The following is a 23,201-nucleotide window of genomic DNA, read 5'->3' as shown; positions in this document are numbered from 1 at the left end:
ATGTAAAGGTCTACTTTAGCTTATTATATACACCGCCTTTCAATTCTGTAGAACAAACTCTATTGATTATCGCTAAACTATTTCTAGCCAATTAAAAATCAGTGGTGCCATAAGCGGACGCATACCACTGTTTTTTTATATACATGTGAAAAGTTTCTGATGTCTGGTACTTTCTTCAAATGTATGATATTCTGCTTTAAAGAAAAATAATTTACCTCCAATCTCCTAATGATCTCTCGCAGAGACAGGGAAGTTTCATTACCCCCAATGTAGGTAGTTGTCGGCAGTCTGAATACTTTATCTAAATCTCCCTCATGCAGTCCATAAAAACCTGTTAAATTTTAAAAAAAGTCCAACAGAACAATAAATATCTAAATTTCTATAAACAGCAAATAAAACATATAACATGCCATGCAAAGTCTACTACATTCATTTAAAAGGATTAGAAATGTTACAAATCAGGTGAAAATGCCTAGTTTAAACATGCATCCTACATAAAAAGTATCATGAAATACATTTGGGATACCATAGCAGTGATGGGAGATCATAATTAAACAACTTCACACAGTGGACTATTGGTATAAGTAAAAAAAAAAAAATCAATGAACTGTTTAATTTTAAAGTAAAATTTACAAGAGCTGAGACAATATTATAGCATGTCTTTCTATAACCTTCCACTGTGATTTAGCAGAGTGATATGTTTTTGAAGCTAATAGAGGATCGTTCATGTCTGGAATATTAATATCATCTTGAACGCACAGTTACACCCAAGCAGGCAATCAGAGGACACAGGAAATTTCTTGACTACAGGTCTTCGGGTTTATAAATCAAGAGGGTAGAAGGGAAAGAAAAAAAAGAAAAAATCTAAGGTCAACGCCTAATGGAAAGTGACTGAGTTTGACAGCTTAAATACACTATGAATTACTACCCTCTTAAAACCCAGCACAAAGCGATCAATACTTGGACAACACAGCTCACAGATTCTGCATTTAAATAATGAAGATAATAAGCAAATATGACACTGCAGAAAAAAATAAAATCTGTAAAATGACTTCACAAAATCCAATGGACTTTAGAGGCAGTAAAAAAAATAAAATGAGAAACTTTTTTTTTCTGGGTTGATTTTAAAGTTTAAATTAGGAAAGCTGTGTATTTCCATCAATAATAAATAGATATTGTCGCAATATGAGGTGCAATGACCGGAGAACTACATAGTGACCAATTAAACACAAAAATAATTAACCAAGATAAATATATGATATTTTAAACCAATTAAGCTACAAATAATTAGTTTTTATTTGCTTGAAATCATGGGAAAAAATGTCATGTTCTAGAGCTACATGGCTAACCAAGCTAAACAGTGAGGAGTAAACCCATATATCAATGCTTCTGAAAATCTAAAGGATGAAGTGGGTAAAATGAAAAACAACAAAGATTCTCTGAACACTGTAAGCAGCTGGAGCTCATTAATCCAGAGGTTTATTATGCGCGATACCATTCAGGCGCTACAGATCATCCACCTCTTCATGACAGATGCAATACCTTATACTCAAAAACACAGCCATCAATCACTCACATGGGCTTTGGAGAATGAGACAGTTCATAGCCCTGAGAAATAATAGACGGCAGGCTACAAATGCACTAAACAACTACTATCAAGGACAGGTACAGCTATTCTAGCTATGACCAGCCACTACAAGTGAACCAGATTGAACTCAACCACTTACTACAAGGTAAGAGTGGGCATGGCTAGCTACCACCAAGCTAAAACTGGCAATACCAAACAAGCTTAACTACCACAAATGGGAATAGCTCAAATCCATCAACAAATGCAAATAAAGACAGACAAGGCCAGACGCTATAGGTAAAGACCAGCAACTACAGGGATGCCAGGGCCAAATTGGTAAAACCAGCAATTGTTATCTGCTGTACTGTATGAAAAATACACTTCCCCTTACCCCTGTGCTGTGGATCTTCAGTGGTCTACAGCCCTTCTAACTGAACTCAATTTTAAGATCTGAGGGATTTTGGAAGTTTCAGCACTTACTTGAGCATTCGCTGTTTAAGCACACACTACAACCAGGGCAGCCTATAGGGGATACATGCAGCTCTCCCTTACCAGGCCTAGGCCCCATCGGGTCAGCAGGGGAGCCTGGGCATAGCAAGTGCTGCCTCTCCGGTACAAACAGCTCATGGGTTGCCATGGAAATGTATTACTTGCTGTTGATGCCAGATGGCTTTGCTCAGTTGCATGTGGGATCAGCTGGTTTTGCAGGTTTCCCTCACGCTACCACAGCTACATGTTAGGAAGGGAAAAGTGGCAGAACTGAGCAAGGCCAAGAGGAGGAAGGAGGAGGGAGAGAGAGCTCCGGGCCAGAAAAAATGGCAGAGGCCAGAACAAGCTAAGTGTACAGAGGGGCCCTGCACAATGCCCCGCAAGCTGCACCTCCTGCTGCTCTATGAAGGTAAACCTGGGGGACATTGACAGACTGCTACAAGGCTCAAAGACAGAGAGAGGGACTTATATACAGAAGAGGTGTGGAGATTTGCAGCTTCTAAAGAGAGAAGACCAGGGCTTCTACAGACTGAAGGGGTACGAAAAGGAGATCCAAAAATTCTAAAGCCTGTAAGCAAATAATAGCTTTCATGGAGAAAAGATTAGAGGTTTCTACAGGCTGGAGGGGCATAAAGAGGGGAGATTGGGGGCTCCTGCTGGCTGAAGGGATAAAGAAAGGAGATCAAGTTTTTCTACATGCAGGAAAGATGTGGAGAGGAGATCCTGGGCTTCTATGGGCTGGAAGGTTACAGAGAGGAGAGGTTGAGGTTTTCACCATTTGGAGGATATTCGCTCAGGACAGGTTGGAGGGGTACAAAGAGGAAACCAAGGGCTTGGACAGAGAGGAGATCTGGGGCTTATACAAGCTGGAGGGGTACGGAAAGGAGATCTTTGACTACTATCAGCAGGGCCGGATTCCCGGCAAGGTTACCGAGGCCCAGCCTCTGGGCGGCACTGAGCAGAGAGGCGGCACAGGTTTGAAGTCACCCAACGCCCGGAACATGGAGTTCCGGGCGGTAATTTAATACTCAGTGAATTGTTAGCTCCTGTGTGATAGCAATAATGTTAGGTGAAAAAACATTGATAAAAAAATAATTACATAAATAAAAATAAGTAAACAACAATAATAAGTAATAATAATGACATTAAAAAATAAAGTAATAAAGTAAAAAAAGTGAAAGAAAAATATAAAAAAATATGAAATTAAATAAAAAGATAAAAAATTATAAAAAATTAAAAAAAGTAAAAGATGACAAGATAAATAAAAATGTAAAAAACTAAATAAAAAAATTAAAAAGTGATAAAAAAGTTTTTTAAAAAAAGAAACAAACAAACAAAAAAAAAACATTAAAAAATCCAAACCAACCTTGCCACCCCCGCTATCAGCATAACATTGTTAGAACAAAAAATGGTGAACTACTTTAGGATGGCCAGGGGAAGTACAGAGAAGAAAAGGGGGCTTTTACACGCTAGGCAAACAGTAATGAGAAGATCGAGGGGGTCTATATTCTATAGACAGAAGAACCAACAAGAGATTGGGGGGGGGTAAATGTCCTGGACAGGAGAATAAAGAGAAGATATGGGGCCTTCTACAGGATGCACAGGAGTAAAGAGAGGAGATCAGTGTTCCTATGAGCTAGAAAGAGGAAGAAGATCACTCTCAGCATGCTGGATAGGTTTTAGTGCAAGAAGATCAAGGTGCCTATATGCTTTACTGCGTGAAGTATGGTCTAGAATGGGGGCAGTACACAAAATAGATCTGGGAACTATATGGATAGGGGATTGTACATAGAGTGAAACTGCCTATGTTACAAGTATCAAAGATTAGTGTGTGGCTGGGGGTTAATGGTTAAATGTAGAGGATTGACTTGAGAAAACATGGTAAAGGCTAAAATAGAATTACATTATAGAGGGTGTAGGAGGATTATGATACATAGAGGAAAATTAAAAAGAAGTTAGATGACATAAGGAGAGTTAACAGATGCGGGAAGCCATGACATAAGTGGCAAAATTAAGGTTTACAGCTTACACAAGGATTTAGTATCAAGAAGGCTGTACGGGGTCCCCATAATTTCTAATGGCAGCCCAAGGTACAACAGATACCTTTTGAAAAGGAAAAAGGTGTAATAAAAGACTAGGGCAAAACTAATTTAAAAAACAAACATTTAAATATTGAAAAAAATTAATAGATTCAAAAAGTATAAACTCCAAAGTGGAGAACATGCATACATAAACCAACACGGAGCCACTATAATATTTAAGGACAAATACAGTTTTATGGACAAACAGCATGCTACTACGAGCTATACAGATGTAGCCATTGTCACTGTATAAAGATATTTTATTTCTTCTGTTATACAAAAAGACTATTCTTACATGAAATTACATTCAAGAGATAAATGTAGTTCAGGCTACATCTGTATTCATTGTAGTGGAAATCAGGTATGATGTGATTATTAGCACATGCACATCAAGACATTGATCTTTTCTTTAGTTTATGCAGTGTGAGGAGTGAATACAAACTGCAAACTACAAAACAAGCTACTTTATAGCACATAAAAAGCCAGCACCCGACCTCTGTCTTCTGACGGTTTATGGCAAGTCAGAGTCTTGCTTTCTCACCAAGTTTATCAATTGTGGTGATGAGATCCGATGGAACAAAAGAGTCCAAATCGGCATCCAGAATTCCTAGAGGGTCCAGCTGAGCCACATGATGTCCACGGATCTTTCCGATTTGAAGAGGTAAGCCAAAGAAAACAATAAATCACAAGACATCATCATCTTTATTGCTAAAAGAATGCTCACCAATATTTGTGTGCCCCATTGCATCTTCATCCACGGAACCATTAAAAAAGACTTGATTAATGCCTAATGGATCTAAACTTGCAGCATGATGCCCTCTGATCTGCAAGTAAGGACAAAACCACTGGCTTATCATTTTTTTCCAACATAATTAAATATGTAGATAAATAGCCTGGCTGTAAACAAATGTAAATGTACTTGCAGTATGTGCATTCAGGGCTTTGAATCTCAACTGTTCCACTGTTTTGCCATGCCATTAAAGTCCTTGTTTAAGCACTTGGGGTTATGGGATGATAACACCCTGCCCATGTCTCCCAGTTATGCTCCTGCATTGTCATCATGCCACTCTGGCCTTTGATGTAGACTGCATGTGGTTGTTTCAAAACATATTATGCAGGCATGGTCCATGGATGTCATAATCAGAAAACGCACAATGAAAAATGACATGCAGCCATGGCTAACGTAAATGCATGTAGACATGAAGTTGCTGCAAAGAGCCTGCAGGAGATTGGCATCACTGAGAAACAACACATAATTTGTCAAAACATTTTTTACAAACAAGTATTTGACAGAAGAAAAACACATCCTTTTATGATACACAGTGCTTTAGCAAACTAAACATCATTCAGTCATGTTTGTTTATGTTTAGAAGGGTCATGCTTATGATATTGCTGTTCTTTTTTTCTTTCCTCATTCTCTAGTTGATCCCCAAACCACTCCCCCCAACAACTGTTGGGGTGTCTCCATCAGCTAGCCAGCTACAGGCTTCCTCTCCTCCCAACTGATTGAATGACGGCAGAAGGAGCCAATCGCTCCTCTTCCCTCAGTACCCTCCCGCACAACCAGGAAGTTCGGGAATGGAGCATATCTTCAGACTTAGTGGTGGTGACAAGGGAGCACACGTAAGGGGGGAGGAGGGGAGGGACAGGGAAACACAGAAAGGTACTGGGCTTTTTGCACCTTAGGCTGGGTTCACACCTGAGCGTTTTTTTTATGCTTGTTTTTCCGCGTTTTTTCGTTCAGTGAAACGCGCGTTTCACTGGCGGTATGATTTTTTTTAGTATTTTCTTTATTAAAAACTTCCCACCCGCTCCGCCCCCCCTGCAACACTGCCGCTCGCAAGGGACGGAACCCAGAAGTCGGCAGCCGCAAAAGACACAGCTCGGGGTTACCGCTTTGTTAACCCTGATCCACACTCAGGAATACCGATGGCAACACGCGGCAAAACGCCCCAAAGAAGCTCCTGTACTTCTTTGGGCGTAGGGCGTTTTGCAGCGCGTTCCTACACGCTGTAAAATGCCCAGGTGGGAACCATGCCCATAGGCAATCATTGGTTTTCACATGGGTAGGAACGCGCTGTAAAATGCCCAGGTGTGAACCAGGCCTTAATGCAGAGAATGGATTAAGTGAAAAAAAAAGTGTCTTGTCTTTAGTACTACTTTAAGTCAAGATTGCAGTGTATCCTTTGACATGGTTTAAATGTTTATTTGTATATGTTGCTGTTTAATGATATGAAAACAGTTATAGATACATATAAAATAGGCCCAAAATCATTTAGTTTCCCTTTAATTCCATATATTATGTTGACATTATAATAGGCTTATAGTAACCTACAATCATTACTATTGTAAGAGCTCTTGATCACCGTGACTCAGCAACTTACATTTGATGACAACGGGCAGGAAAGTCTAAGGAGGAATACAAGGGGCAAGGTTAAAGTAGTCCTCTTGTCCCACTGGGGAATAATTTAATTAGAAAAAATTAGGTGACTGTTTAAATCTAACTAAACTCTGGAAGCTGTACAGTCCTGATTACTGTTGCTCACTTCAACATTTATTGGTCAGTCGATAAAATGCTAATGATCTATAACAAAAATACAAAGGATTAATGACACAGTACTATTAGTGAAAACATCCTTTCTGTTCTACAGGACAGAAAATTAAATCAGTCTATTAGTCACAGGGGAATGATTTATGGCTGTGTTCAGGTTAATTTGGCCTTTTCAATGAAGGCCTTTAGGAAAAGCCAGACATGTAACAACGCAATAGAATCAGTGAAATCTATTACACAATTTCCTGAATCACAATGGTGACTGTGAATTTACATGAATACTAAAAGAAATCTACTGTAGATGTTATTGCAAGTTAAGACCTTTATCCTAAGTTTGGTTCTGAGGTGGGTATGGAAATTATATTAGTAGTACTGATTTGTGGGAATAGAGAATAATACATAGCATGGGACTGCAGTAAAATAGGGCTCATAATCATGAAAGACAAAAGGTATTGACCCAAGAACCAGGAGCCAGCTCCATTGCCAACAACTAGGTTTCTCGCCTACACATGGTGAGGGGATCCAGGATTTGTGCCTGTTAAATAAAAAACATGCTTTCTGTTGTCTCAGATCTTATTAAGTTATTGTCTGGGTCCTGAAGCCCAGAGGGTATGTAGAGCTTCCTAGGTCCATAGCCAAACCTCCTTAATTAGTCTTAGCATGTGCTGCCAGGTTACATCAAATAAAATAATCAGTTATGTACATCCTCCAACTAGTGGCAGCTAACCAGTCATGACAAAAACTCTCTACAGATGTTTCCATTGTATACAGTCAACACCGCCCTGAAAACAGTTTTAATCACAGGCCAAACTGGTCAGGATGTTTATCACAAAAAAGACCTAGTTAGCATAAGACTGAAGTTTGTTACCTTTAACACATAGGCATACATCCACAAACACCCCAAATATATCTTGCAGGCATACATCAATCATAACTTACAACACCTGGTTGTTTGGGAAACCTATTAGGGGGCACCAGCAACCTGTGAGTCAGAAGCTGACAACCCTCCTGCATTGAAACGGTCTGCTTGTTGCCCTGCTGAATAAAAAGCACAGGACAAGCATGCTTGGACTATTCCTGGGGGTCCCACCCTGTGTTGTGCATGGTTTAACGCTCCCACTACAAGTTGAGTTTGTCTCATTTACAATATATGTATGTAATGTGACAGAACCCAAGGCATGGTAATAGAGGGTGTCTATATTTCCCCAACAGTGCTCCACCATGCATTTTACGTGTAGCACAGCATTCAGAGAAGCCAGTCCCAAATTTCTGCCTGGCCCAGCCAGTTCCTCACCTTATTTAATGAGCAGCACCAGGTAGTCTGGGGAGTTAATTGGAGAGCTAGCTGGACAGTGAAGAGACCAGAAGCAGTAAGGGAATACTGCAACACTTTTCATTGCAAGACTGAGAGGACTCATCTTTAAAAGGACTAAAACTTAATTTGAAAGGTTTCGGCACCCATTTGTATTGTTTTCCTTACGAACAAGCCAAGTTGCTGCATTTAGTTGTGCCTTTCTGAAAACACTCAGTAGAGCAAGGACTTTTGTTTGCCTATGTTTATTTTGCCTGTTGTACCAGACCTGTCAATAAAAAGGCAAATTACTTTATTTTGAACAAACTGTATCGTTGTGTGGTGTTTCCAACCTTGAAGACTGTGTGGTTAAAGATCCCAGGTCACAGTATGTATATATGAGTAACCAGTGGCATTGTGTTTTATGGCATATTTACTTGTGAAATGTCCCCTTATTTTCAATTTTTCCGACAGCCATCAACCTTCAAATATAAAGGAGGTGGGCAGATCCCCTCCTCCCCTTCCGGTGTGGTCTGATACCCATCAAAGAAAAGTGGGGACTAAATTCCCAGATCAGGACAAAGGATAATGAAAAGGTTGACAGTGGTTCTGCTGTATTGCTTCCGCACACTGTAGTTCAGTTTTAAAAGTATCTACAGGGTACAGAGGACGAAGACAAAGTTTCATGATCAGGGGAGAACAATAAGGATAGGCAGACTCCTATTAAACAACTAAATTAAAAATGAAACTAACAAAATAATTTTGCAATTCCAATAATTTTTTGGCATGTAAGACGATTGTGATGATCCTTTTTTACTTTTCCTGCACTTGAATCCCATTTACTGTAAATATTAAAGTGAAAGTAAAGTGGTATATAGAAAAAAAGATGTCTTCTGGTTTTGGGTTTAGATACGTTTTAAGCACATAGGGTGCCACAGTCCACCTCACGAAATGATAGATAGATAGATAGATAGATAGATAGATAGATAGATAGATAGATAGACATGCATGCCACAATGGGCAAACAGTATTAAAGCCATTTTCAGTTGCTCCAAGAAGATCAATAGTCACATATGTACAAAATGATTTGATATTTCTCATTAAAACACACTCTTATAATATCTTACGTGTAGCGTAGTGAGTTTACCAAACATCCTTATGTTTGAAAATGGTGGCCTCTGCATGTGGATCCACATACATGTGGGAACAGTAGGGATGCACCGATACTAGTATCGGTGCCGATACCGAGTATTTGGGTGAGTACTCGTACTCACCCAAATGCTCCGATACCTAGCACGAGTACTTACTGTATCAGGAAGCTGGGCAGCGCATCATTACACGCTGCCCGGTTTCCTGATTGGCCAGGAAACGGCTCCATGCTCTCTCGTCACTTGCAATGACTTGCTGCCCGGCTTCCTGATTGGTCAGGAAGCTAGCAAATCCGGAAGCCGCGTAATGACGCAGCGCCTGGCATTCTAATTGGCCGGGAAGCATTTGTCATCTCATGAATCATAATATTAAGAAAGTGACCTTAAAGCATTAGTTTGTATTGCTTTAGAAAAAATGTGACCTGTCCCTTTAAGAAAAAGTATCGGTAATTGGTATCTGCGAGTACTTGATCAAAAGTATCGGTACTCGTACTCGGTCTTTAAAAAAATGGTATCGGTGCATCCCTAATGAACAGAGTTTTTTTTTATACCTACAGACAGTGTTAAGTCCATTTCAAAACCAACTTACAACAGATAATTCAGAAGCAAGTGTGCAGCTGAAATTAAATCTCAGTGCTAATGATCTCCTCCAACCTCTTTACAGTCCCTTGATTTCTATATGAACTCATTGCTGTGTCATCAGAACATTATTGCTCTTGGCTGGCTTCCTGACCGTAACAACAGTGGGCCATGCTTGCAAAATGTCTGTTGGTAGGGCTGCCAGCAGTTGCAACCAGGTACATGCAGGAGTACAATTAAGAGAAGGCTCTATCCATACCAGGGAGTGCCTAAACAAGGACCTTCATGGCAAGATTACCAGGTATTATTTTATTGAAAGCTGCTTATTTAAAAAGATGAAAAACCTGAAATTTCATTAACATGTTAACATTTATAGGAGATTTGTGTTTGGGATTGCGTCTAGTTTCAAGATATATGCAAATCTCTCTTATATTTTACTGTAGTATGCTACTTTGTCTACCTAAGCTGTATAAAAGAGAGGGAAATCCTGGACCCTTAGTGGATTCTTTTGAAAACAATCTGCATCTGGGGGTTTGGACACATGGAGTCTGAAAGACTGGGTACAGTAAGCAACACAAACACTTCTTCAATTGTGTTTCAGTCACTTTTTACATAAGGGCATATAATCAATGGACATAAACAACCATAGCCAACAAAAGACAGTACAAGCAGACACAGTGTTTGTTGCTGGCATAAGTGCACGTAGCTGAAACTGCTTGTAGTTGTGCACCTGCTGAGAGCATGCCATGAATAAAACCAAAAAGAGCCAGGCAGTTGGCTATAAAGCAATTAACAGCAGCCTATCCTAGGTCTATGTTCATTTAACAACCTCAATGTCTGACATCAGAAAAAAAAAAAGGCTGTAACCATTTCAAAGTAGCTCAGCACCACCACAGAGTAAAAATCCATTGTCTGTTTGCCCATTTAGTAAACACAGTAATGCTAGCACACAATTCATATAAACATTATAACACACTTCAACCTCAAGAGTTTGCATCAAACTTTGTCAGTCCTTTTGGTTGAACTGCCTTATCTTGTTTACATGAACTGTGTACTGGCATTGATTTTAAATAGATAAATAAACAATGGACATGGTGGTACTGATTTACTTCAGGATTGTTACATATTCCTTTGGGGAACACATGGATCATAAACCTCTGTCAAAAGTCTGGTATGAGTGTATGAAGGATGAGCTGGTGATTCCTGTTACAATTTGAAAAAAGGCTTCCTGTAAAGAAAAGGGTTTAATATTTATCTCTCCCACCCACCATGCTGCTGATCTCTTGAAGAATTAAGCTGGCTGAAACCTCTTCTGCATTCTATTGTATACTGCAATAAGACAAAGTATAGTGGACAGAGGAGGGCTAGGCATCTGACACTCCCAGTAGTGTTGGATACGAAGCTCTGCAACTGAACAAACATCAGCAGCATAGGTGGCAAGACAGCTAAGCATTAACTCTATACTTTACGCTTATTTAACTAGCGACAGGAAAGCCTTTAAGGTCTCGTTCACACCTAGGCGTACTGCATATGCGCGACCGTCGCGCGTTTTTTTTACCGCGATTCGCAAAGGCTACTTGGCTGTATCCCAATGGAAACGCGCAACAAAACGGCCCAAAGTAGTACATGTACCTTTTCAGGCGTGGGCCGTTTTGTAGCGCGTTAGGGCGGGCGGAAATACGCCAAGGTGGGAACGAGACCATTGAATACAATGGGATTTATATTTTTGAGCGTTTTGTAGAGCGTTCGTCGAGCGTAGAACGCGCTACAAAACGTTCAGGTGTGAACGAGGGCTTAATAGACCTTTTACTAGAGCTAGCTCAAGTGAAGCTGGCTCAAGGAGGGTTCAGCTAATACAGAAAAAGGGATGGGGTAAAAGAGTCTGTCACTTTGCCCATTCGTGTCAAACAAACAGGGTTTGTAGAAAGTCCACCTCATCACCCTCCTCACCTTCACAAACCTCCCCCAGCCACTCTGTTCAACTGTCATTACTGTCAGAAATACTCAGTGCTCCTGAAAAGGTGGTTTAGACTGCTTAAGAAAGGGGGACCATAGTCTTCTGAAATGCTGCCACACCCTTGGGTTTTCCTTTATTTTGCCTTGGTGTTGGGAATGCGTTTTTCAATGCACTCTATATGCTGTTATGCTTTTTGACTTAGCATTGTACAAAGTTATAAATTAGGATTATCATGAAATCCCTGAAAAAGATACAATCTGTCAAACACCTGGCCATTGTCTATGGTTGAAACTGACTATGATGTTATTCTTCATTGCGATCTGTGTGACTCTACAAGGATTTCCGAGAATATCTGTATATTTGGACTATATTCCACTACTGACAATATACACATTTTTTTAAAACCAATTTAAATGGAGTGCTATGATTTACAGGTGTAATTTGGGAGTTGAGAAAATGTTCTTTAGCACCTGACATTAGCCTTTTTTGCTGTTCAAAATAATATTAATGGTGTTGTGAACATTTATAAAAACACAAATAGGATGGTCTCACTACCGAGCTCTGACAGACAGAATACAAGTAAACAATAACATTACCTAAAGTGTATTTAAAGGCAAAACATTTTTTTAGTCTTAAATAGAATGTTGAAGGGTTAGCAAGTACTTAGTGCTGAAAACGAGGGGAAAATCCTCAATTTTAGAGTTGACACCAAGGGATGGCAATTCTTCCATTAGGAACAACTGTGAGGTGAATACTCCTCTCCTTGTTTGGAGAGGTTTTTCTCACTGCTGTTGTGTCTTTGGGACAGAAAGTAAAATTAAATCACCTTAACAGGACACAAACAACTAAATATAAAAAAGGTACCTGGCAGGGGTTTTAACTCTACTCTAAAGAAAACTGAAAAAAGTTTGGATTTTACATACATTTAAGAGATAGGGTTGCACTGCTATAACAATTCAAGAGTGTAAATCCAGATGACTGCAGATACACATTGGGGACTAGTGCTGTAATAAAGTAAGATCTTAAAAAGGATGGTTTTAGTTTAATGGACATTATATATAGCCCACGGTAACAATGTGTAGATCTATTTGGAGTTTTGGAGTGGAAAGTGATTGTATTGTTTTAAGAATATACATTTATTTTATAATATTTCTGATACAAAGATTCCCAATTCAAAAAGTGGAAGCATTACAACATTCTCCCGCTTTTCTCTCGAAAATATGGAAGCTTCCATTATGGAGATAAATATTCATTCTTTTTTTCTCTCTCTCTCAACCAACTAATCAATGATGAGAATAGTTGCCAACTCTTCTCATAATCGATTAAATCAATTAGTTGTTGCAGCCCTAATCAGTACATTGTTATTTTAAAATGTAATTTAGCTCTGGTTTCTTTAAAGTGAATGTACAGCCAAAACCTTTTTCAGTTTTGGAAAGTAGAATAGAGAAGGATTAGGAGCTTCATTAAGTTCCATTCCATCCTGTGTTCCTACTGAGTTGATTCAGCCACTTTGTTTGTCTTGGTGATCACTGTCTCTGAAAGAGAAAGTTTTGGGAAATCAAAAATGTAATAGTTGTCGTAACAACAAGATGTAAACATAAATCTCCGAAAGGGGACACTTGTTCCATTGACAACTGTCTACGAGGGAAATTTATCTTCCATTGGAAGAAATTTCCTTTCACTTCCTATTGCATCTCCAGGGCAGGACGTGAAGGACAATTACCCTCAAATGAAAGACAGAAAAAAAAAATTATACAAGGGTTTTATCCCTTCCTTATGCCATCCAAAAATGGGTAATCCTACACTTTCAACATTATTTCTAGACTCGGGATTCATTTTTCCATATACCTTGGTAAAAAAATTAAATACCTGGTAGGCTCTAATTAAGGACTGCACTGCCAAATGGTCCTCCACTAGCTTCTCTGCTTTGGCTGTTGCCATAGCAAGGCCATGACTGCGAATAATCGAAGCTCTGTTCTGTAAATCGACATTTTGGACAGGATTGGCTTCACCAATAGCTCCAGGATCTGCTTTGCGGAAAAAGGCATCCCATGACTACACAAATTGGAGAACAAAAAAAAAAGGTTAGTTTATCAAGTGTGCATAGCTTGTCACTGCTTACTTTTTCCATTCACACTATTCCTAGCATTATGTCATACTGCACCTTATTAAGAACACTGAAAAAGACTGCAAAGTTATTTTAGCAATTCAATAAGAATATTAGCAAAAGAGATCAATGATGGAAAATATTTTAAGTTCTTGCCTGGGTTCAACAAAGTATTTCAACAAAATTAGCACTGCTGGTAAATGTGATGTGGCTACTAAAATGTGTATTAATACTGCTTTTTTTCTTGGGAAGCTATAACTTCTGTCATAAAGCTGTCCATTATGAAAATTACACAAGAGCAAAATTCAAAAGCATCACTGGGAACAAGTAAAATGTATGACCCTGCATGACTTAAGTGCAAGATGCAAGATTATTAAAAGGACAATCTACTTATACAATATACTTACAATTTAAAACAAAACTAGACACCTTTTATCCTTTGTAACAAGGACATTTAAAACATTTGGATATCTAGGAGCACAGACAAAACTATTTTTATTTAAAGCATATTTAAACCCAATAACAAAAACATGAATACATTGCAGCTTACCAGTCCTTAGATTTGTTGGCTTTATTCGTTTCTATTTTCCAGGGTTTTTTTTAATCCCTTTTCAACTTGAGATCTTGCCAGTAACACATTTTCTGCATTTGGTGACAATACTAGCTCACTCACTGTTCTGTAATTATGGAGGAGCACCGCTGTCACTCTAGGACAGGAAGTTTGGTAGGCCTGAAGAACATCCCCTCCCCTCCATAACATGCAGGGAAATGTTAATATTGGTCAGAAGCCTGACATGTAATGCCTATTATGGCATTAGTCTGTGTAGTTTTGGGTCTATTCACACTGTAGCAATATGTGTTGATATAATGCGGTGCCATTCACAATGAATGCCCCCCCATGCACTTTGCGAGACACTAACATGTGCTGCAATGCCAAGAATGCTACATGCAGCTATTCTGGTGCATTTGGGTGAGTTAGGCAGCCCATTCAAATGAGTGATCCACATTTAAATTCAACAAGATTCACCCATCAGCAGACACAAATAACATACTAGAGAGATTCCATTAACAAGCTTTACCCATTAGCCACCACATTACACATAGGGGCAAATCCTCTTTGATAATGATGGGTGAATAGGGCAAATCCTCCTTAAAAACCTGACCCAATTGGATGAATCTTCTTTGAAAATTATGGCCAAGTGGGTGAATCTTGTTTGTTATTGGAATCTCTATTTTTTGTTGTATGCAAACACTAGTCAGTCAATCTTGCTAAATATTATTGGCGAGTTGCCTTTGAAAATGATGGTCAAACAAGACAAATTCTCTTTAAAACCAAGCGTGAATTCTGTAAAATACAGACAACCAAGTGTGCAGCAAATCCTTAGACTCCATAGATATTGCCAATCGGTCGAGAATCCTACAATTCATTGTGCACTTCTCTGCACATCAGACAAATCTACATGTGGATAATCAGAATTTTAAAACTATGAATTACCAATTCTCATAGTTGTGCGGAAGAGCCCTGGGGCCATGCTAAAAAACAATTTGAAACATAATTCTGTGTTTGAAAGTCAAAATTCTGAGTTTGAAAGTCAAAATTCTGAGTTTGAAAGTCAGAATTCTGAGTTTGAAAGTCAGAATTCTGAGTTTGAAAGTCAGAATTCTGAGTTTGAAAGTCAGAATTCTGAGTTTGAAAGTCAGAATTCTGACTTTTAAACACAGAATTATGTTTCATATATTTTTTAGCATGGCCCCAGGGCTCTTCCGTATAGTTGCATAGGATGAAAGAGAAAGTCAGGTTGAAAAAAAAGACACCGAGTCCATAGAGATAAGGTCAATCATTTTTATTTAGCAGGGATAAAATGCCATTTTGTGAAATATTTCATGTCAGCATTTTAATTTTTTTTTTCTAAATGTACTAATTATATTATGTAAGCATACATCCTCACAAATACACCATTGTTTACCAGAGTTTAAGATAATTACCTAAGACAAAACCATCAAGTAGTTTATTTTAAATCATTATTGTTCAGTTATTCAGATTTTCAGAGGTATACTAAGAACATTTTCCGTTTATTTTAGTAACATTGTTAGAAAAACTTTTTTTTTTAATACAGTGGTACCTCGGCTCACTAACGCCTCTGTTCACGAACAATTGGGTTCGCGACCAGGAAGTTTGTCAAAATTTTGCCCCCGTTCGCGAACTCTGCTTCAGGTGACGAACACGACCACGGCCATCTTCCCTGCTCTGACACATGGTCGTGGCTTCCTGTACTCGAGATTGCGGTCGCAGGCAGGGCTGTGGATACTTACTGTGAAGCATTTTTGTATGCTTTGTACCACAGTACTGTACAGTATTACTGTATTCAATCCAGCATGGCTCCCAAGAAAGTGCAGAGCAAGCGTGGTGGGAAAAAGAAAGCGCAGAGGAGGTGACAAGAATGTGCAGAGCATTAATGAAGGTGACAAGAATGCGCAGAGCGTTAATGAAGGTGACAAGGATGCGCAGAGCGTTAATGAAGGTGACAAGGATGCGCAGAGCGTTAATGAAGGTGACAAGGATGTGCAGAGCGTTATCGAAGGTGACAAGAATGTGCAGAGCGTTATCGAAGGTGACAAGGATGTGCAGAGCAAGAATGGTGGTAAAAAGAAAGTGCAGAGCAAGAATAGTAACAAACAAGAAGGTTTCAAAGAAAATGACCATTGAATTGAAGGAAATTGTAGAAAAGCATGATCTTGGTATTCGTGTGACTGATCTGACCTCGGAATACAAGATGGCGAAGTCGACCATCTCGACTATTTTGAAGAATAAAGATGCCATCAAAGCAGCTGATGTGGCAAAAGGAGTAACCATGTTAAACAAGCAGAGGTTTTTCCAGAGGTGGAAAAACATTTGTTAGTGTGGTTGAATGAGAAACAGCTGGCAGGTGATAGTGTTAGTGAAGCTATGATCTGTGAAAAAGCCAGGAAATTGCACAGTGATTTGCTGCAGCAAAACCCCTCCACAAGTTCATCTAGTGATGAATTTAAAGCCAGTAGAGGGTGGTTTGAAAAATTCCGCAAGAGAAGTGGCATCCACAGTGTGATAAGACATGGTGAGGCTTCCAGTTCTGACAAGGCCGCTGCAGAAGCCTACAAGAAAGACTTTGCGGAATTCATGAAGGCAGAAGGATACGTCGATCCACAAGTGTTCAACTGCGATGAAACAGGGCTCTTTTGGAAGAAGCTGCGGAACAGAACCTATATCACGCAGGAGGAAAAGGCACTGCCGGGGCACGAGCCCATTAAGGACAGATTGATCCTTTTGATGTGTGCGAACGCAAGCGCCGATCTGAAGATTAAGCCACTACTGGTGTACCATTCCCAGACCCCTCGTGCATTCAAGGAACAGAATGTGAACAAGGCCAGACTGCCTGTCATGTGGAGGGCCAATGCGAAAGCTTGGGTCACAAGCCAATTGTTCATGAAATGGCTGCACGAGGTGTTCGCACCCACAGTCAAAAAATATCTTTCTGACAACCAACTGCCTGAGAGGTGCCTTCTTCTGATGGACAATGCCCCGGCACACCCTCCAACCTTGGTGGATGATATGGACGCTGAATATGACTTCATAAAAGGTCAAGTTCCTCCCCCCCCCCCCCCCCAACACGACACCTGTTCTGCACCCATGGACCAGCAAGTGATCTGCAACTTGAAGAAGCTGTACACAACGGCGCTCTTCACCAAGTTTTTTAATGTCACTGAAGAGACGTCTGATTCTGAAAGAATTCTGGAAGAAACATTTAAATGTCGTCCACTGAATTAACCTCATTGACAAAGCATGGGAAGATGTCACGTACCGGACCTTGAACTCAGCCTGGAGGAAACTATGGCCAGTACTGAACGTGACACGAAAGAGGTAGTGGAGGAGATTGTGTCCATGGGCAAGACTATTGGTCTGGACATCGATGGTGCAGACATAGAGGAGCTTGTTGAGGACCATAAGGAGGAGCTGACGACGCAAGAACTTGCTGAACTCCAGAGTGAGCAGCAGAAGACACTTGTTGAGGAGCATTCCACCGAGGAAGAAAGGGAGGAGGTTAGCCGTGATGTGATAACATCCATAATGGAAAAATGGAATGAGTGCCAGGATTTCTTTGAGAAGCACCACCCCAACATAACTGTGACGAACAGAGTCTTGAATCTGATGAATGACAACATGGTCTCTCATTTCCGGAGGGTTCTGCAATGCAGGAGAAAACAAGTGACATTAGACAGATTTTTCGCCAAAATTGACCCTGCAGCTAAGAGACAAAGAAGAGAGGAAACCACTGAAGGAGATCTCTAGGGCTGCAGCTAACGATTATTTTCATAATCGATTAGTTGGCCGATTATTAAGTTCGGTTTACACCTGTTCCACCACTGCACCTCCATACACCTGGTCCACACTGCACCCCCATACACCTATTCCACCACTGCCTCTCCACACAGCTGTTCCACACTGACACCTGTTCCACTACTGCACCCTTATACACCTGGTCCACACTGCACCCCCATACACCTATTCCACCACTGCACCCCCATACACCTAATCCACCACTATATCCCCGCACACCTGTTCCACACTGCAGCTCCGTACACCTATTCCACCACTGACTTGCTTGCAGAAGGTGGGCCCTCGATTGTCGGCGGGCCAGCGACGAGTGAGGGAGATCGCGTCGATGAGTAGAGCAGCAGCGTGCGCGGCTTCAGCGTCCTATGCGGTGGGCGGGAGCAGCGTGTGACGTGTGGCTCAGGCCGCATGTGGAGCCCCGAACAGGCAAATCAATCGATAGCCGACGAATCGACGATCTAAAACGTTGCCAACGTTTTCAATCGTCGATTTTAATCGACTAAATCGATTAACTGTTGCAGCTCTAGAGATCTCCCGATGTCCTTAGGGAGGGGGACGCTCCCTCCAAACAATAACCTCCTCCCCTCCCACTTTTCCATCCTCTATGCCAGAAGTCGACCCAAGAAAGGTTAGTGTTCACTCTCTTGATACTATACTGTACTGTGCGCTTTGTTTCATATTTTTGTGGTAAAAAATTTTTTTCAATATGGTTCAGAACGGATTAACCTCTTTAACATTGAACCCTATGGGAAAATGTGATTCTGTTCGCGACCACGTTCGTAGGAGTCAGAACGAATTAATCTGATTTACATTGAACCCTATGGGAAAATGTGATTCGGTTTGCGACCAGAGTCACGGAACCAATTAAGTTCATTAACCACTTGAAGTCCGCGGTGTTAAACCCCCTTCCCATCCAGGCCATTTTTCAGTATTCAGCGCTGCGGTACTTTCACTGACATTTATTCCGTCATGCAATGCTGTACTGAAATTAATTTTATACCATTTTTTAGGGACAGATAGAGCTTTCTTTTGGTGGTATTTAATCACCACTGCGGTTTTTATTTTTTACTATATTAGGGAAAAAATACCGAAATAAATCAAAAATAACAGTTTCCCCTATATTAAAATGATAAAACATTTATTATTACCCAATTTTTTGGGAAAATATAAAAGACAGGGTCACGTCGGGTAAAAAGACACCAAACATGTCAAGCCTTAAAATTGCGTGCGTGCGCAAAACCTCAAAAAACAATAATATCCAAAATTGGCCATAGGCGACGCTTCAAAAGCTTTTACGGCTCATCAATTTAGTGTTATCAGTGATTGATGGCCCTAAATTGATTGCTCTCACTGCGACTTTCGTGGCGATATGTAACGTGTGTAGCGCAATTGTCCTTTTCACGCGCTGGTGCACCGGATGCGTATTTACGTTTATATGTGCATAAACGTGGGGGCGGGGGACTTTTGTTCTTTTACTTTTTTTTATTTATATATGTTTTTTCTACACTTATTGTTATCACTATTATATAGGAGGATAACAATCCCCCTATATAATAGCACAGGTACACTGACAGGTCCTCTTTATGGAGACATTAGGGTCTCTAGGAACCCTAGGGCCCCTAATGTCACCTGGGCACCCCAAAAGAAGCTGATGAAGCAGATTTCTTCTTTTCTCTGGCTATAGCAGCCAGATGACTGACAGGTGAATGCGGAAGTGATGTAATACACATCACGTCTGCATTCACAGCCAGGAGGGAGATCAGCAAGGAGCTCAACTCCCTCCCTCTTCCTTCTGACGCCCTCCCGAGCCGGTCCAAGGCCGCAGATGGGCTAGCGGATCCCGGGATTGAAGGTGAGTGGTTAGGAGGGGGGGGCGGCGGCAGCAGGCGAGGGGGGGGCACACCAGCACATATACACGATCGGCTGGCTATAGAGCCACCGATCGGGTATATGTTAAACAGCCGGTAACGGCTCTATGCATTGCACAGGTTTTTTCTGCCCGTGCGCGCACGCGAGCAGAAAGAAAATGCTAACGGAGTAGTGCCGTCCGTCCGTTTTTTTTCAACGGGCAGACGGCAACTGGTTTACCGAGGTACCACTGTAATCGTACAAGATTATTTAAATCAAACATTACAGTTGTCACTTTTAAGATGCTGTAGACAAATTACACTACAAGCCGATCCTAACAGTTTTTCCCCAACTAGAAATTTCATTACAAGTCTGGCCCTCATCAACTCATGATGAAGCCTGTCATAGTAGGGAAACATCACTGAGTAATACTGCTGCGAGTATTGATTATTTGTAAAGACTGGAATTCTCATTGTGAAAATCGCAGCTATTTCTCAGTTACCTAAAACAAATGTAGAGCTAGCCGAGGAAAAAAAAACCAACAAAAAAAACATTCATCCCCAATGTAGGAAAATTCAGAGAAACCTACAATGTGAAAAAAAATTACTTTGAACTTACTGACAGCACCCCGCCACTTGCTTGTCTAAATTCTCCATCAACCAGTGTAACTATCTGTACATTGGACTTTCCAGTTCCGCATTGGTCAGCATGGTCACATGACCACATTGACCAATTAGAAGCACTTATTTCTGGAACCTGGTCCCCACCTCAGAAGCACTTTTCATTGATTAACTATCTGTACAAACATTCTGTGCCTTTAGAGATGTTTGTGAAGTAACATCTGCCTCCAAAGTACCTGTTGTTCAGTAATTATGCTTCGTTTATTATGGAACCTGGCCTGGACTGTCCTAATTCCTGCAGGACAGAGGTCTGCAGAGGGGTGTAGCTAGCATGTGGTCTCAATAGTGGGACTGTATCCTGGTTAGGCCAAGCTGGACCATGCTTAGAATTCCCAAGGGGGTGAGATCTTGCTGTTCCGCCCTTAGGGAGCACCGCCACATTGTCTGCCCTGAGCCCCAGATAAAGGAGTTGAATCCCTATGAGGTCCCAGTATGTAAAACATCTACTCTAATAGGTTGAGAGTTCACTCCACTTCCTGTCCCAGAGACACAACTTGAAATATTCCACACAAAAAAAAGAAGAGGTATTCCCATCCTAGAAAGTTGTCACGAGAGCATTTGTCCCCATTAGAAGATTTCTCTTCCCCTCTTGCTTTCATGACAACTCCAAAATGTAGCCCTTCCACTTACTTTCTGTCTTGGTGATAATGGTAACCAGAACAAATAGCAAGGGTGAGTCTTCCCAGTGGGGACACAGATGGGAATAAAAGCTTGAGGAGGGTCTAACCCAGTGGTGGCGAACCTTGGCACTCCAGCTGTGCCAAAACTAAAAATCCCAACATGCATCTGCCTCTGGGAGTTATGTCTGTGGCTGTCGGAGCCTTGCAATGTCTCATGGGACTTGTAGTTCCAAAACAGCTGGAGTGCCAAGGTTCGCCACCACTGGTCTAACCTATTCAACAACAAAAAAATGTTTTGTTATACATAAAAGGCAGCAAGGACATTTTATATAAAATTGGGAATCATTTCTGTAAAATACTGTTACATATTACAAATGTCATGATATGAACTGAACAACTGCAAGAAACCATGTCTCTCTCTGAAAGTGAACTCGTTGAAGTACTGGATAAAAAAATCTTTAGAATCGGTATTATAAATAGTCCATAAAACTGTGGGGTTTGAGTTCGAAGTCCTTTAAAATGGCTTTGCTGGGAAAAAACACCAACAAAACATTAACTAAGAGAGCAGCAACCTATAAAAGTTGTTTATGATTAGCAGGCTTTCATGCACTTACTGTAATTACTGAGCTTCTCTGGCTGCAGCTAGGGACTCACCATTTAAACTGCTCATGTACAATAAGAGTGATTAATGAGATGAAAGAATGACGCAGCTCAATCCTCTGACCTCTCGCTTCTCATTCTGCTGCACTAAATTACCTTAGGTCAGATCAGCACATATGGCGTATACATCAGCCAATACATGACACATTAAAGACATCCAGTTAGGGATGTATAGTATCTGCAATGCTTTTAAACAAGTAGAAAAGATTAGCCTCAGATAATGTTATAAAAAATACTGATTTTATGCATTGTGTGTGATTGATATATATATATTTATTTATTAGGGATGCACCAAAATTTCGGCCGAAAATTGCACTTTTGGCCATTTGCCGAAAGTGCCATGATGGCCGAAAATTCCGTCCATTCTAGCTTCTCTCCTCCCCACTGGGCGGAGCCCTGTGTGCTTTCTGATGCAGTGCCCAGTGGGGGGGGGAGGATTAAAGCTTTCAGGATGGAGTGCGGTGCTGCACGGTGACAGATATAATTGTTGCAGCTCTCCTCCCTCACCTCCCGGCTAGACCTCCTGTGTCAGAATGGAGAGCAGTCTGGGGCAGTGAAAGGACAGTGACAGGAGGCAGAGTTCTCCTCCACACCTGCCGGCTCCGCCTCCTGTCCGGATGCCGAGCAGTGCGGCGGTGACAGCTGTGATCTGTCAAGGAGGCGGAGCTCTCCTCCCACACCTCCAAGCTCTGCCTCCTGTATCAGGATGGAGAGCAGTGTTTGGAGGAGAGTGCTCTGATCGGTCACAGGAGGCAGATCTCTCCTCCCCCACTGCCCGCCCCCCTCCTGTGACAGCAGATTCAGGATGGAGAGTGGGTACCAACACTCACCAATCAGCTGAACGGTGAGTGTTTGTAAATAACTGGACATAGTGTACTTACTATGTCCAGTTATGAATGAATGGGAAGTGATCTACATCACCTCCTGTTCATTCATGATTGTGGTTTGCCGTGGTTTTCAGGGTCCCCGGCACATGAGCTCACCATAGAGCCTGTAGAGCAGACGAAGAACATCAGTTGTTTGTCTACTCTGTGTGATCACTGAGACCAGAGCACTGTAATCACGGCACCACCTGTCTCAGCTGTCAGGAACTGGACAGAACATCTGTTCTGTGTTGGAGGACAGGTTCCATAAAGAGAACCTGTCACCTCCAAATGATCATATAGGGACTTTTAAAGCACCTATGTGATAGGAATAAAATGAAGTGAAAAAAAAAGTAAAAATATATTGAAATATAAATATATATAAAAT

General features: G+C 40.9%; 1 protein-coding gene across 2 annotated transcripts in view; it reads right to left on the bottom strand.

Moving 5' to 3' along the window:
• The window catches only part of OGDHL (oxoglutarate dehydrogenase-like), a 118,070-nt gene that overhangs the window by 73,604 nt on the left and 21,265 nt on the right, over positions 1 to 23,201 (bottom strand). The window contains exons 3-5 of one of the 2 annotated variants that reach the window (XM_018558424.1): positions 13,533 to 13,718; positions 4,862 to 4,961; positions 216 to 331 (exon numbers count right to left, since the gene is read on the bottom strand). In XM_018558424.1, the coding sequence (XP_018413926.1) occupies positions 216 to 331; positions 4,862 to 4,961; positions 13,533 to 13,718 (402 nt within the window). Of the gene's footprint in view, positions 1 to 215; positions 332 to 4,678; positions 4,782 to 4,861; positions 4,962 to 13,532; positions 13,719 to 23,201 lie in introns of both variants that reach the window. The other variant, XM_018558423.1, reaches the window with a different exon arrangement.

Source organism: Nanorana parkeri, unplaced genomic scaffold (assembly GCF_000935625.1).
Source record: "Nanorana parkeri isolate BGI_ZX_2015 unplaced genomic scaffold, ASM93562v1 scaffold338, whole genome shotgun sequence".
Lineage (NCBI taxonomy): Eukaryota > Metazoa > Chordata > Amphibia > Anura > Dicroglossidae > Nanorana > Nanorana parkeri.
Note: the sequence above shows the minus strand (reverse complement) of the source record. Positions and strands in the feature narration are given on the sequence as shown.